General features: G+C 50.2%; 1 protein-coding gene across 2 annotated transcripts in view; it reads left to right on the forward strand.

The window, feature by feature from the left end:
• The window catches only part of ARHGAP33 (Rho GTPase activating protein 33), a 50,429-nt gene extending 41,199 nt beyond the window's left edge, over positions 1 to 9,230 (forward strand). For both annotated transcript variants that reach the window (XM_081868664.1, XM_081868665.1), the window contains 3 exons: positions 829 to 1,389; positions 2,636 to 3,000; positions 3,524 to 9,230. In XM_081868664.1, the coding sequence (XP_081724790.1) occupies positions 829 to 1,389; positions 2,636 to 3,000; positions 3,524 to 4,666 (2,069 nt within the window). In that variant the 3' untranslated portion in view covers positions 4,667 to 9,230. The remainder of the gene's footprint in view (positions 1 to 828; positions 1,390 to 2,635; positions 3,001 to 3,523) is intronic.
• The last annotated feature ends 3,199 nt before the right edge of the window (positions 9,231 to 12,429 follow it).

Raw genomic sequence — 12,429 nt, forward strand, 5'->3', positions numbered from 1 at the left:
TTGTGATTTTTTGCATTGCACACATACACACGCATATCGTGATTCACGATACATTGCCAGGTCAGAAATTATGAAAGCGATAGCACAATATTGACCCAGTTTGGGACGATATATCTCCTACCCTAGTGGAGAGTTTCAGGCTTGCACCCATTGCCTTTCAGGGGGGAATCTCTAACAGCACACCTGTATGCAAGCAGCCAGTCCCCCAGAGCCAGAAGTACAGACCACATAACATGGGTCTTGAAAGACCTACTTTGGCTCCCAGTACGTTTCCGAGCACAATTCAAAATGTTGGTGTTGACCTTTAAAGCCCTAAATGGCCTTGGCCCAGTATACCTGAAGGAGCGTCTCCACCCCCATCGTTCTGCCAGGACGCTGAGGTCCAGCGCCGAGGGCCTTCTGGCGGTTCCCTCCCTGCAAGAAGCCAAATTCCAGGGAACCAGGCAGAGGGCCTTCTCGGTAGTGGTGCCCGCCCTGTGGAACGCCCTCCCATCAGATGTCAAAGAGATAAACAACTACCTAACATTTAGAAGACATCTGAAGGCAGCTCTGTTCAGTCAAGTTTTTAATGTGTGACATTTTCATGTATTTTTAATCTTTGCTGGAAGCCGCCCAGAGTGGCTGGGGAAACCCAGCCAGATGGGCGGGGTACAAATAACATTATTATTATTATTATTATTATTATTATTATTATTATTATTATTGCCCTGTGTGGCGCTGAGCCTTGCCCCTTTCCTCTCGGATGTGCATCTGGTGGGTGACAGTGGGCCAGGCAGTTGCATGCCCTTTACCTGTGTGGGTTTTCTCCTTTCTCGGTCCGTGTCCTAGGCCTCCCCAAGCTGCCCTGCCTGCCACGTCCACACTCCAGCAGTGATGCCTTCCCCACCCTCAAACCGTGCCGCTCATGCTCCTCTCTGGGCTCCTCCGTGTCCGGCCGTGGCGAGGGTCTGGCGGCTGGGGCGGCAGATCTGGCCGCCCGGCGCCGCTCCTCCTGGCTGGAAGGCGACTCGGAACTGGACTCGGAGCTGGAGCTCAGCCCCCCTGGCCTCCGCGGCCTGGACTTCGACCCGCTGACCTTCCAGTGCAGCCCCCCAGCTCGGCAGCCCTCGCTCTCGGACGACTCCGGGCCTCCGAGCCCTGGACGGGCGCTCTCTCCCTGCTCGCCCCCCACGATCGGCAAGGATACATCGGAGCCGCTGCCCGTCTCCCTCCCTGAAGAGATGCTGGAGATGTTCACCGGGGGCGAGGCCAGGGGCCCCGGCGGGCATGCCTCTCCGCCGCACATGATCTCAATGCTGCTGTGTGCTGCTGGTGGGCAGCTGAGCGACAGCTGCGAGCGTGAAGTCCGCTGCAAGATCACGCAAGCCAAAGGCTGCACGTCGCCACTCAGTAAGTGTTGGTGCCTTGTGGGAGTCGGTTGGTAATTCTCCTCAGCCAGGGTGATGTATCAACAGAGTACATGGAACCCCTGGAGAGTCTTCAGAGATTTCTTGCTCCCAGCAGAACATCATCTTCCACACCATTCAAAGTAACAAAGTGTGTATTGTCTCCAGACACGAGAGAAAGCTAAACTATAGATAAACTGCTATGTACAGTTGTTATTCTGGTCTTGTGCTATATACCTGAAGGAGCGTCTCTACCCCCATCATTCAGTCTGGACACTGAGATCTAGCTTTGAGGGCCTTCTGATGGTTCCCACACTGCAGGAAGTGAAGTTACAGGGAACCAGGCAGAGGGCCTTCTTGGTAGTGGCACATGCCCTGTGGAATGCCCTCCCGTCAGATGTCAAGGAGATAAATAACTACACAATATTTAGAAGACATCTGAAGGCAGCCCTGTATGAGGAAGTTTTTAATGTTTTATGTTTTATTATGCTTTTGTTTTTGTTGGAAGAGTGGCTGGTGCAACCCAGTACAATTAATATTCTTATTCTTATTCTTATTATCTAACACTACTGCATGAAACCCACAGCCTCTTCCGCTGACTTTCCACAGATTCAGAGTTAGACCCTGACATGCAAACACTACATCATCAAGGCAAAACACACACACAGAGGACATAATGAAAGCAATGCCCTAGAGACAACTATACAAATCTCTACACATAGGCATATTTCCTGAACCAATGGGAAGGTGAATGACTCAGCAAATCATACACCCAGCATCGCTGGTGTTGCTATGGTAACCCAGTGCACCTGGTACCCTTATCTCAGAACCTCCAGGTGTGGGGGATGTACTTCCCAAGGCATGAGCCCAAGCATTGTGTAATTTAACCCATTGTTCAAATTCTGCCAACAGTAAGGACCATTTACTTACTGCTGTTATTACTTTGAAGTAGTAGCGGGGCAGCCTTTGCCCACCTGGTGCCCTCCAGACTTTTAGGACTACAACTCCTACCGGTCCAGGCAGCACAGCTGACGGACAGGGATGATGGGAGTTGTGATCTAGCAACCTCTGGAGAGCCACAGGTACCACATCCTGCATTCATCAGGAACCTCCCTGTGCTGCATCCTGGAAGAGGAGCAACAAGCAGTTATAAGTCTTTCTGTTGTGCTTCTAGTCCTGGAAAGCTGCTTCACCACCCCAATGGGAGGGCCGGCTCTAATCTCTCTCCCTTTCCTTTTTTTCCTATTCAGGTCCGAAGGCTGAAGCAGCTCCCAACTCCCCCGGCGTGCTGTCCGTGCTGCGGCACATCCCGCCTCCGCCTCCCCCCAAGAACCCAGCTCGGCTGATGGCGCTGGCGCTAGCCGAGAGTGCCCACCAGGCAGCGCTGCAGCAGAAGCGCCAGAAGCAGGCCGGTCGCGGGCAGCGAGAACCCCGGACGCATTTTCGCCGCTCCCTGTCGCTGGAGTGCAAGGCAGGAGAGATGACGAGCGGAGCGCGGGCGCTCTACTCCATGGTGCGCCCCAGTCCCAAGGCCCCTGGTCCCTCAGCCCTGCAAGGCCAGGCCAGGGGCAGGAGCATTGGCAGCCAGTTCCGCAGCCGCCAGGGGGAAAACCAGGTGAGGGCCTTCTGGGTTCCGGAAGCGCTGGGCTGTCGTGAGAACTTACGAGGGCTCCTGGAACACTTCTTGGACATTTAAGAGGGGTGTATTATTTAATAGGGACGCAGGTGGCGCTGTGGGCGCTGTGAGCCTAGGATTTGCCGATCAGAAGGTCGGCAGTTCAAATCCCTGTGATGGGGGTGAGCTCCTGTTGCTCGGTCCCTGCTCCTGCCAACCTAGCAGCTCGAAAGCACGTCAAAGTGCAAGTAGATAAATAGGCACCACTCCGGTGGGAAGGTAAACGGCGTTTCCGTGCGCTGCTCTGGTTTGCCAGAAGTGGCTGAGTCATGCTGGCCACATGACCCGGAAGCTGTACGCCGGCTCCCTCGGCCAATAAAGCGAGATGAGTGCCGCAATCTCAGAATCAGTCACGACTAGACCTAATGGTCAGGGATCCCTTTACCTATTATTTAATAGACTTGATATTTTCACCCCAGTCCTTAATCATGACCCCACCTCCCTTGCTTTTATCTCTCTCCAGGTGCCTCTCAGCCAGGCGTCCCCCCCGAGCAGCTCGGATTCCTTTTCTCCCTACCGGAGGGTCCTTGCTGACCTCGCCCAGAGAGACCACCCGTCGCAGTCCTTCTCAGATTCCTACCACCTGTCCTCCCCGTCTCCTGCCTCACCAGGTGCCTACAGCTTCCGCCACCAGCCGCCTCCCCTGTCTGTGCCCTGCCCTGCCCCCCGTCAACCTCTAGACGCCTACCCCTTGCCCAGCCAGCCTCTTGCCCCGCCAAAGCCCCCGCCTCCTCCGCACTTCCCCTTAGCCGCCGGCCACTTGCCCCTCAAGAGCAGGCCTCCTGTTTTCCAGGCCTACCTCCCGGACCACCAGCTCCGGCACCACGGCCGTTTTCCGGCCTCCTCCCGAGTGGGGGTCAACGGGACCCCCCCTCCTCCCCAGCTGGAGCACGAGAATCTCTACTATGAGATTGTGGGGGAGCCTCCTGCGTACCCCGGCTTGGCACGACCCTGGCCTTCCTGCCCTCCCCCGGAGTATTTGGCCACCTTCAACGCTTCTTACGGGGTTTTCGAGCGGCCGTGGCGCCAGCCCCTCCTCCCCCCAGCGCCCTCCTCCCTCCAGCCCATCTTAAAGAACCCCCGGGCGCACGCCCAGCCCACGCCTCCCGTGACGGCCCGCCAAGAGCCAATCTACGTCAACATACCCTTCCCTGAGCCCCCGTCCACCACCCCTCCGCCCTCCCCGCCACCTGAAGCGGCACACCCCCGGAGCCACTCCGACCCCGGAGCCCCTCAGCCTCTCTCACACCACAGCAGACCTCCCTTGCCTCAAAAGCAGAGGCTCGGCTGGGGGTATCCGGCCACGGGGCAGTACCGGCACCTCATGGATGCTTTGCCCTGCAGCCGTACGTTGTTGCAGCTCTACCGCCCGCCTCCGGCCTGCTGGGGCCGCTCCCCCTACGGCCCGGAGCCCATCATCACCTACGACGGACCCCCTGCCCGCCCGGGGAGCCAGGCCTCGGCACCCGCCTCGTCTCTACGGAAGCTGGATGAGTCTCCGCCGCAGTACGGCAACGTGGAGAGGAGGGAGGGCTCTCCGTCTGGGTGCTACCTGGGGCCCAGCTGGACCGTGTACACAGAGGGCCAGACGCACAGCTACTGCTGAGAAGGCCGCCAGGCTTGGATTCTCGGGGCTGGGCTCCGGGTCCTTGCCTCCTCCACTCCCCCACCGGTGTTTATGGAATTATATTGTGGTACTGTTTGCTGTGGGGAGGGTGCGGGGGGAGGGGATGTGGGTGTTGGAAGGAAGGATGTCTCGCTATCGGTCCCAGGAACGTCGTGCCCAGGCCCCTCGCTGGCTGCTGCGCCTGCCTGTTTTGAGGACTGGCCTGTGGTTTTGTTTTGAGAGCACACAGATCTCCAAAGGCAGCTGCGGAACCCTGCATGATGTCCCCCACACTTCGGCATGACATCATGGCAGAGCCTTTGATCGCATCGTTTTAAGCCTCTTTTTCGCCGTCATGGCTGTTTATGTTACGCTCCATGCTACATCTCTTGTCGTCGTCGTCCCCAAAATCTCCACTGCCAGCAGTGGATTCCTAGCACCTCCAGAGGAGGTCCTTCATCTCCACTGCAAAGGGGCACAGTGATGTGTCTGAACCCCACCCTTGGGTGACATCACCTGGTTTGCTTCGGTAACACTGCCCCTAAGACATCGCCGGCAGATGGTGTCTAGGGGAGCCGAATGATGAGGCTGGCGGTGCTCCTGGAGGTGCAGTTCCCTGAGCTGGCACAGTGGGGCGCTGTTCACTTAGCTATGCTATTGCGTGACATCGCTGGGTGATATCGCAGGCTCTTTGAAAGCTGGGGATGGACGGCACACTGATCACTCCCCTTAAAAAAAAAAATCGTCGAGTATTTCCATCCAGGATGAGTTCTAACTTTTTAATGGTTGTTTTAACCCCATTAAAACATTAACAGCACCCACCCACTCCCCTTTCTCCTGCTTTCCCAGTTCCTGGCGAGACAGCAAGGCACAAGACTCTTGGTTTCTTGCATATGTGCCAGGGGGTACAAGGTAGCTTTCGTTAGAGTAATGTGACTGGGCAACCTCTTGCTTCCTGTTCCCAGACCATGTGTTTGTGGCTTTCAAGCCAGGCAGACTTTGGTGTCTCCAGAAACTTCAGGGACGGCAGGCAGGCAAGGGGAAGGTCAGCCACGCATTTGTGAGTTTACTTAGGATTGGAGGGTCTTTGTATATCGGTTCGCGTGTGTGGGTTTGTTTCTTTTAGTGGAAGGTAAGATGCATGTGTGCTTGGCATGGGATGCTTATGTAAATTTGTGTGTGTGTGCGTGTGTGTTTGGGAACTGGGTTTGTGTGTGCCTGGGAGGACATAGAGTTGGGTATCCATGTCTGTATGGTGTGTGTTGTGTTGTCTGGAATTGGTGGGTGTGCGTGTGTATGCGTCTGTGATGTTTGTATATATTTCACGGGACAGTATTTTAGGTATGTGGGGTGGGAGGAAGGAGGGAGGGGAATCTATGCCTTATTCCCCTTTTGACCAATCACACCTTGACGCAAGGGCACAGGTGACATGCCCCATCATGCGATTCCCACTCCACAAAAGCACTTTTGTACGGCCTGTAGGCTTCTTTGGAATCCTCATGATGTCAGATTCCTTTTGTTTAATTTTAAGGAAAAAAACAATTACTGATGGCGATTCCTGCCCCCACATCACTGGGGGGGGGGAATGAGAACACTGCCTGAGCACGATGCAGACAAATTGCACACGCATTTGGGTCCTATTGATTTCAATCAGAGTAAAGCTGAGCATGCCGTTAACACTCCCCCACTGAACTCCGTGTGACCTCAAAGTCATGCCCTGCTTTTAACTGCCTGATCCTACTGCATGTTTACTTGGAAGTCAAGTTGTACTTGGCTCAATGGGACGTGCACATAGGATTGCAGCCTTAACCTCGTCTTTTCAAAGCCACTTTTCGAAGGTTCTGGATTCCCTTGTGAGGTTTGGGATCAGCCATATCTGGATCTTGGCCACCCCAGCTGGCTGGCATTCTCTTGTGGTGAGATCCAGGTCTTCCCTCTACATTACCAGGCACCGGCCATCTTAAAGCAGATGATACTCGTGTATGTATAAAATGATATGCAAATGACTTGGAAATAATTCTCCACCTCCAATATGGTTTTCAGTGTGAAACGTGTGCCCTAACTTAAGAGTTTCGGATCCAGGACTGATGGACAGTTGAACCTTTTGTTTTAACTGCAGAAACTGCACTAATCTTGCTCTTTCTTTCTTTCTTTCTTTCTTTCTTTCTTTCTTTCTTTCGGTACTACTGCTGTGGCAATGACTTCCAGATTGCCCCAGGTCCTTTACCCTCTTCTATTTCCTAGCTTTACATAGGAGCAGTTCGTTGCAGGCTGCTTCTTGTGTTGCATTGCAAACACGTGTGAGCACATTCCGAAAAAAGTGGTGTCTAAAAACCCACGTAAAGCATGGTGCTGGAACTGAAACCAGTGGCCCTGGTCTGTGTTGGGGTGAAAAGTCTTTGGGAGTTTTCGCTGCATATTTATTTGCTACATGGGCAGAGCAGTCCTGTGGCCCCTTAGGAAGGGCATCTCAGAGGCCATGGGAATCATCTGGTTTCCATTTCCAAGGATGGAGAGATTGAGAGAGAGTTCTGAACTGGGGAGGGTGTGAACCAAAGGAAGTCACCAGAATACCCCACAAAGAAGAGAATAAATTACACCAGCTCCGTAGGGATGGGGGAGAAATTTGATTCAGTTTGTGTTTAGAGCCAAATCTATCAGATATGCTCTTTCCAAAACAATAAGAAAACTGAAACATAAAAATGAATACATTTGTGAAAGAGACATACAAAAATGCATTGAATTAGGAGAAATTGTTTGCAGAATTGTGTGTATTAGGGCTTGTCCACACATGCACTTTTCCCGTGCCTAGAAAGCCCAAGCCCAAGAGGTTTTCCACTTGCCCTGCCATTTCTCCTGGGGAAAGCCCGCTCTTAAGCATTGATCTGAGCAAACATCAATCCACGGAAATCCCAATTGATGTTTGCTCTGATTCGACCCTAAAGAGTGGGTTTTCCTGGAGGAAAGTGGTGGGACAAGTGGAAACCGCATACAATGATTATTCTTAGAAGAAATCAGCACTAACATGCTGGTGAATTTTCACACGGATTACTTTTTAACTTGAAAATTGCTGAACAAATGTGGAGAACCGAATTTAAGAAAGGAGAAATGGAGAGAACCAAAATGGACAGATCTTTCAATCTCTTGCCAGTTCAGGAGCTGGTGTGTTTTATTGCTTTTTTATTTAATCTCCCTGGAGTAATGGGATGGAATTAGTTAAAAACAAACAAACCAAAAAGCAGAAAAGGACGAAAGAGCACAGCAGAACCTCTCCAATCTCATTTCTGTTGGATGTTGGATCAGGCAGAAGAACTGCCTTTAGTCCTGTCCCCCACAACGCAGAGCCTTAGGATTGCAGCTCGAATGTCTAAAATTTGGGGGATGCTCATATTCACAAGTAAATGCTAATAACCCAGGATGACTTTTGAGAATGCCCGAATACACATTTCAGACACAGACAACTGCTGATAGCTCTATTTAGATGCATTCTAGCCATGCGCAGCTTTTGCCTGGGTCTGCCAATGTGCCTATGTAAATGTGACAAAATTTTGGGCATTCACAGCAGGATCATCATAAAAATATATACCTTCCATGGGAGATCAAGGTGCATATTGCTGCTCTGAACTTCTGGGCAATTAGATTGTAGATGTAGGTGCAGTTTCGGGGCAACCACTGTGCCTTTCAAATAGAATGTTCTGTGCAACCCTGAAAATGATTCCTGACCTGGGAGACCGACTATTCAATTGTACATTTGGCAGGAAAATGGGTGGGACCTGCTTTGGCCTGGGCCCGACCTGCAGCAGAGCAAAGTGGCATTTATTTATCAAATAGGCTATCCGGATGGTTCGCAACCCATTTCTGAGATGGTAGAGCGGACTGTACCACCACAGATTGCAGGTGGGATGTGTCTGGGGTGTCCCATTTTTGTAACAGTCCCCTATGTGAAAAATCAGAGTGGCCAAATGCAAAAGAGGAAGAGGGCTCCTGCGCCTTTTAAGAGTTGTGTAGCCGATTTCAGCATGTGTCGCTTGCCACACGCACAACTCTCTTGCATTACATCTGGGCACTCTAATGGAAAAAATTGTAAGTAGAAAGTAGCACAACAGAAAACAGGCTGTGCAAGAAATTGCCTCCCTGATGCGCCGGTTTTCTTCCTGCATTTCATGGGTAAGCATTTAACAATGGTATTCTCCACTTGTGGCTTGAAGTGGTGCAGTTATCTCACTCCCCTTGGCATTCTACCACCTCGTTTTGCTGCCTGCATGCAAACAAACAAAACACCAAGGGATTGCTTCCTATTGTTTCCTCTGTGTGATGTCTCCCAGGGTCTGGCATCAAAGGGTTCTGGGGAGGGGAAGGGGCAGTCCCACAATCTCTGATGCTGTGAAGCTGTCACTGCCACGTGTGTCTGTGCCTGTGTTTCTAAAGGCCAGCATTTACTCACTACCCTGATGTGCTGCATCCTTCTTTTCGGATATGAATCGACCTCCCTTTCTTCCTGGACTCTTGTACTAAATGGCTTAAAACAAAACCAATTAACAAATAAAGGCAAACTGGCAGCTTGGGCATGTGGTCTCTCTGCTTGCAAGGAGACGGATGGGACAAAACAGGGCTTGTGTCGCTTGGGGTCGTGTTCATCTTCATCATCATCATCATCATCATCATCATCATCTTACTACTGAAATTTATATCCTGCACTTCTCTTTAAGGAGCCCAGGGCGGAAAAACACATCAACAATACAATACAATACAATTTAAACTTCTAAAAACAACCTTCTAAAAACCAGTTGAAAGCCTCCAAAAACAATCATATACTCTTGCAGCTTATAATTTCAGGGTTGCCAGATCTTTCAGCCACCAAATGCATGGGTAAACAGGAATGTTTTTAGATTCTTCCTAAAGGTTAAGAATGTGGGAGACAGATGAACTTCTCTAGTGAGGCTATTCCACAAACACGGAACCACCACCAAAAAGGCCCTGTCATGGGTTACCACCAACCAGGTCTCCAGGCCTCAAGCCTGCCTAGGGGTTGCCTCTGGGCCTACGCCAGCCAAAGTTATCTATTCAGAGGACATACCAACCCAGCAGCTAGACACGAACATTCCTTTCTCTTTAGAAATAGCCAAGCAGGCACATGAAACTCCTGTCTCCACCCAAATGCAACCAGGTCCGATACGATCAGGTGACTAAACCATATGACACCATCCACACATTTGCACCAATAGACCAGGGATGTCAGTGGTACTTGGCCGCAGCTCAATTTTGCTGTTGGTTTCCTTTTATCAATTCCGGATGTTGAGGGTGAAATAGGAGGTTGGTCATAGTTGTTTCCTACACACCACCACCAAACAGTGAGGCTAAGTGGTGGGTTCCTCAGCTCAACATCTATTTCACTATATATGAAAAACAAAACAAATTCCTTCCAGTAGCACCTTAAAGACCAACTAAGTCAGTTCTTGGTATGAGCTTTCGTGTGCATGCACACTTCTTCAGATACGGTATCTGAAGAAGTGTGCATGCACACGAAAGCTCATACCAAGAACTGACTTAGTTGGTCTTTAAGGTGCTACTGGAAGGAATTTGTTTTGTTTTGACTATGGCAGACCAACACGGCTACCTATCTGTAACTTCACTATATATGGTGAGAGGTGTAGGCCCAACAATGACCAGAAGTCAAGGCCATTTCCAAGGGGAAGAAGAAGGAAGCCATACCATCTCCATTCCTCTTCTTGTGGATGACTTCCAGGATTTGCTGTCTATGTGCCCTTAGTAGTTGGTGGTTTTTGTTTTGTAAAGTTCAACACATGCTCCTTCATTCACTGTCTTATGAACACCTGTTATTTTTAGAGCGCACCCAGATGTTTCCTCTCTGGGCAGTTTCCGAGGTCAACGGGGGATGAATTTTCATGCTGTTTAAAGTTTTGTAAAGTCTGCTGGCTAGTTTCCAGAGAGAGCTTTTTATAGTATCTTTTAGCCTTTTCACCCATTGCAGTCATTTATTATTATTATTATTATTATTTTAATGAAGAATGTGTGTTTAGAACATAGGCTGCATGTACGCAACACATCTAAAGTGCGTGATTTGCCCCAGAGAACCCAGGGAACTGTAGATTGTTAATGGTGCTGGGAATTGTAGCTCCACGAGGGATAAACCACACTTCCCATGATTCTTTGGGGGAAGTCATGGGCTTCTTGTTGTTTAGTCGTTTAGTCGTGTCCAACTCTTCGTGACCCCATGGACCAGAGCACGCCAGGCACTCCTGTCTTCCACTGCCTCCCGCAGTTTGGTCAGACTCATGTTTGTAGCTTCGAGAACATGGGCTTACATGCCTTAAATGCCCTTCCCTACTTTAACCATCTATTTGGCACAAAATGAGCTCTGATGACACAGTGTTGTACTTCTTTACTTACCCACCCAGCCTTGCTGCAGACTACCAAAGAGTGACATTAGAAAAACAATTTCTAAAACTGGAGGACTGATTCACACACGATCTAGACAGCCCTTGTTGTAGGAAGTGACCTGGAAGTTCTAGCACCAGTCTTTACCACCTGTGATAGCAGGTTCACACATGCCCATTAACGCTAGCTGCCGCAGTCACCAAATGCAGAGTACACCAAGTGAAACCCAGTTTAAAGAAGCCCAGGGTGACGTTCTCCGATCGCCCTCCCTCCATTTTACCCTATCAGCCACATTGTGGTTTAGGATAAAAGATGGTGATTTGCCCAGGGTCACTCTGTGAACTTTGTAGCTGGCTCTTAGGGGCTGAGCCTGCAGGTTTAGTGGTGCTTGGGATGAAAGTGGGCCCCCAGCCAGCACAGTTCCTTGGCAAAGACATGTCACAGCATCTATCCTGGGAAAGTAAGAGAGGAGAAGGAATTTGGAAAGAGGTAATCGAGTGAGTCATGCCTCTTCCCTCAAGAGGGATGTAGTTTTCTGCTCAGGGCAGGGAAGGGAGAAGCAAAAGAGAAGGGAAGTAATATGACCATAAGACCAGTTGTATAATAAAGTTGGACATTCATTTTGCTAACTTCAGTTTCAAACTGGAAGTAGGTGGGAGCTGGCTGGCTCCAGTTTGGTACATCATCCCCATACACTTAGGTTTACTTTTTTTAAAAATATATTTTTAATTGAATGCCAGGTTCTGGTTTAGCTGAAGGTGGACAAATAGGGCTGTTAAATCTGTGCTGTGATGACTAGGGATGTGAAAAAGGCATCGTTTTCTGTGCCATCCTATGTCACATGCACCTGTGCTTTCATTCTGCTGCAGTTCTGCTTCTGACAAAAGCTATTGTTATTCATCTTGCTGTCTACTGTGGCAGAATTCTACCGTTCAGTACAAATGAAACACAATGCAGATGTGTGTGTGTGCGCACACAAGCAATTGAGTCTCATTTGCAGATTGAAAGCAACAGTGGTGAGTACCAATCCTATTCCTTGGATTGCTTTCCAATCTGGACGTGGCACAAATAAGCAAACCTTGGCAATTTTTGCTACCATTTCCACTGGAATTCTCTGACATGCCTAGGGGTGATCTGCCTATACAATTAGGTGGTGATGGTGGTGGGAGATTTATTGCTGTCGCTATTGTTAGAGCAACTGGAAATGGAAAGCCCTTGCTGATCTACTGCAGATCACAGTGAGATTTGTTAGTGGATCCCCGCCTGCCTTTTGCTGCCCCTTTCCTCAGTAGCCTTCCAGTAAGGGAACAAGCCAGATTAAATGCCATAGTTCTCAAAAAGAAAATATACACACACGGACAGAG

Source organism: Podarcis erhardii, assembly GCF_964252035.2.
Source record: "Podarcis erhardii genome assembly, chromosome: 7".
Lineage (NCBI taxonomy): Eukaryota > Metazoa > Chordata > Lepidosauria > Squamata > Lacertidae > Podarcis > Podarcis erhardii.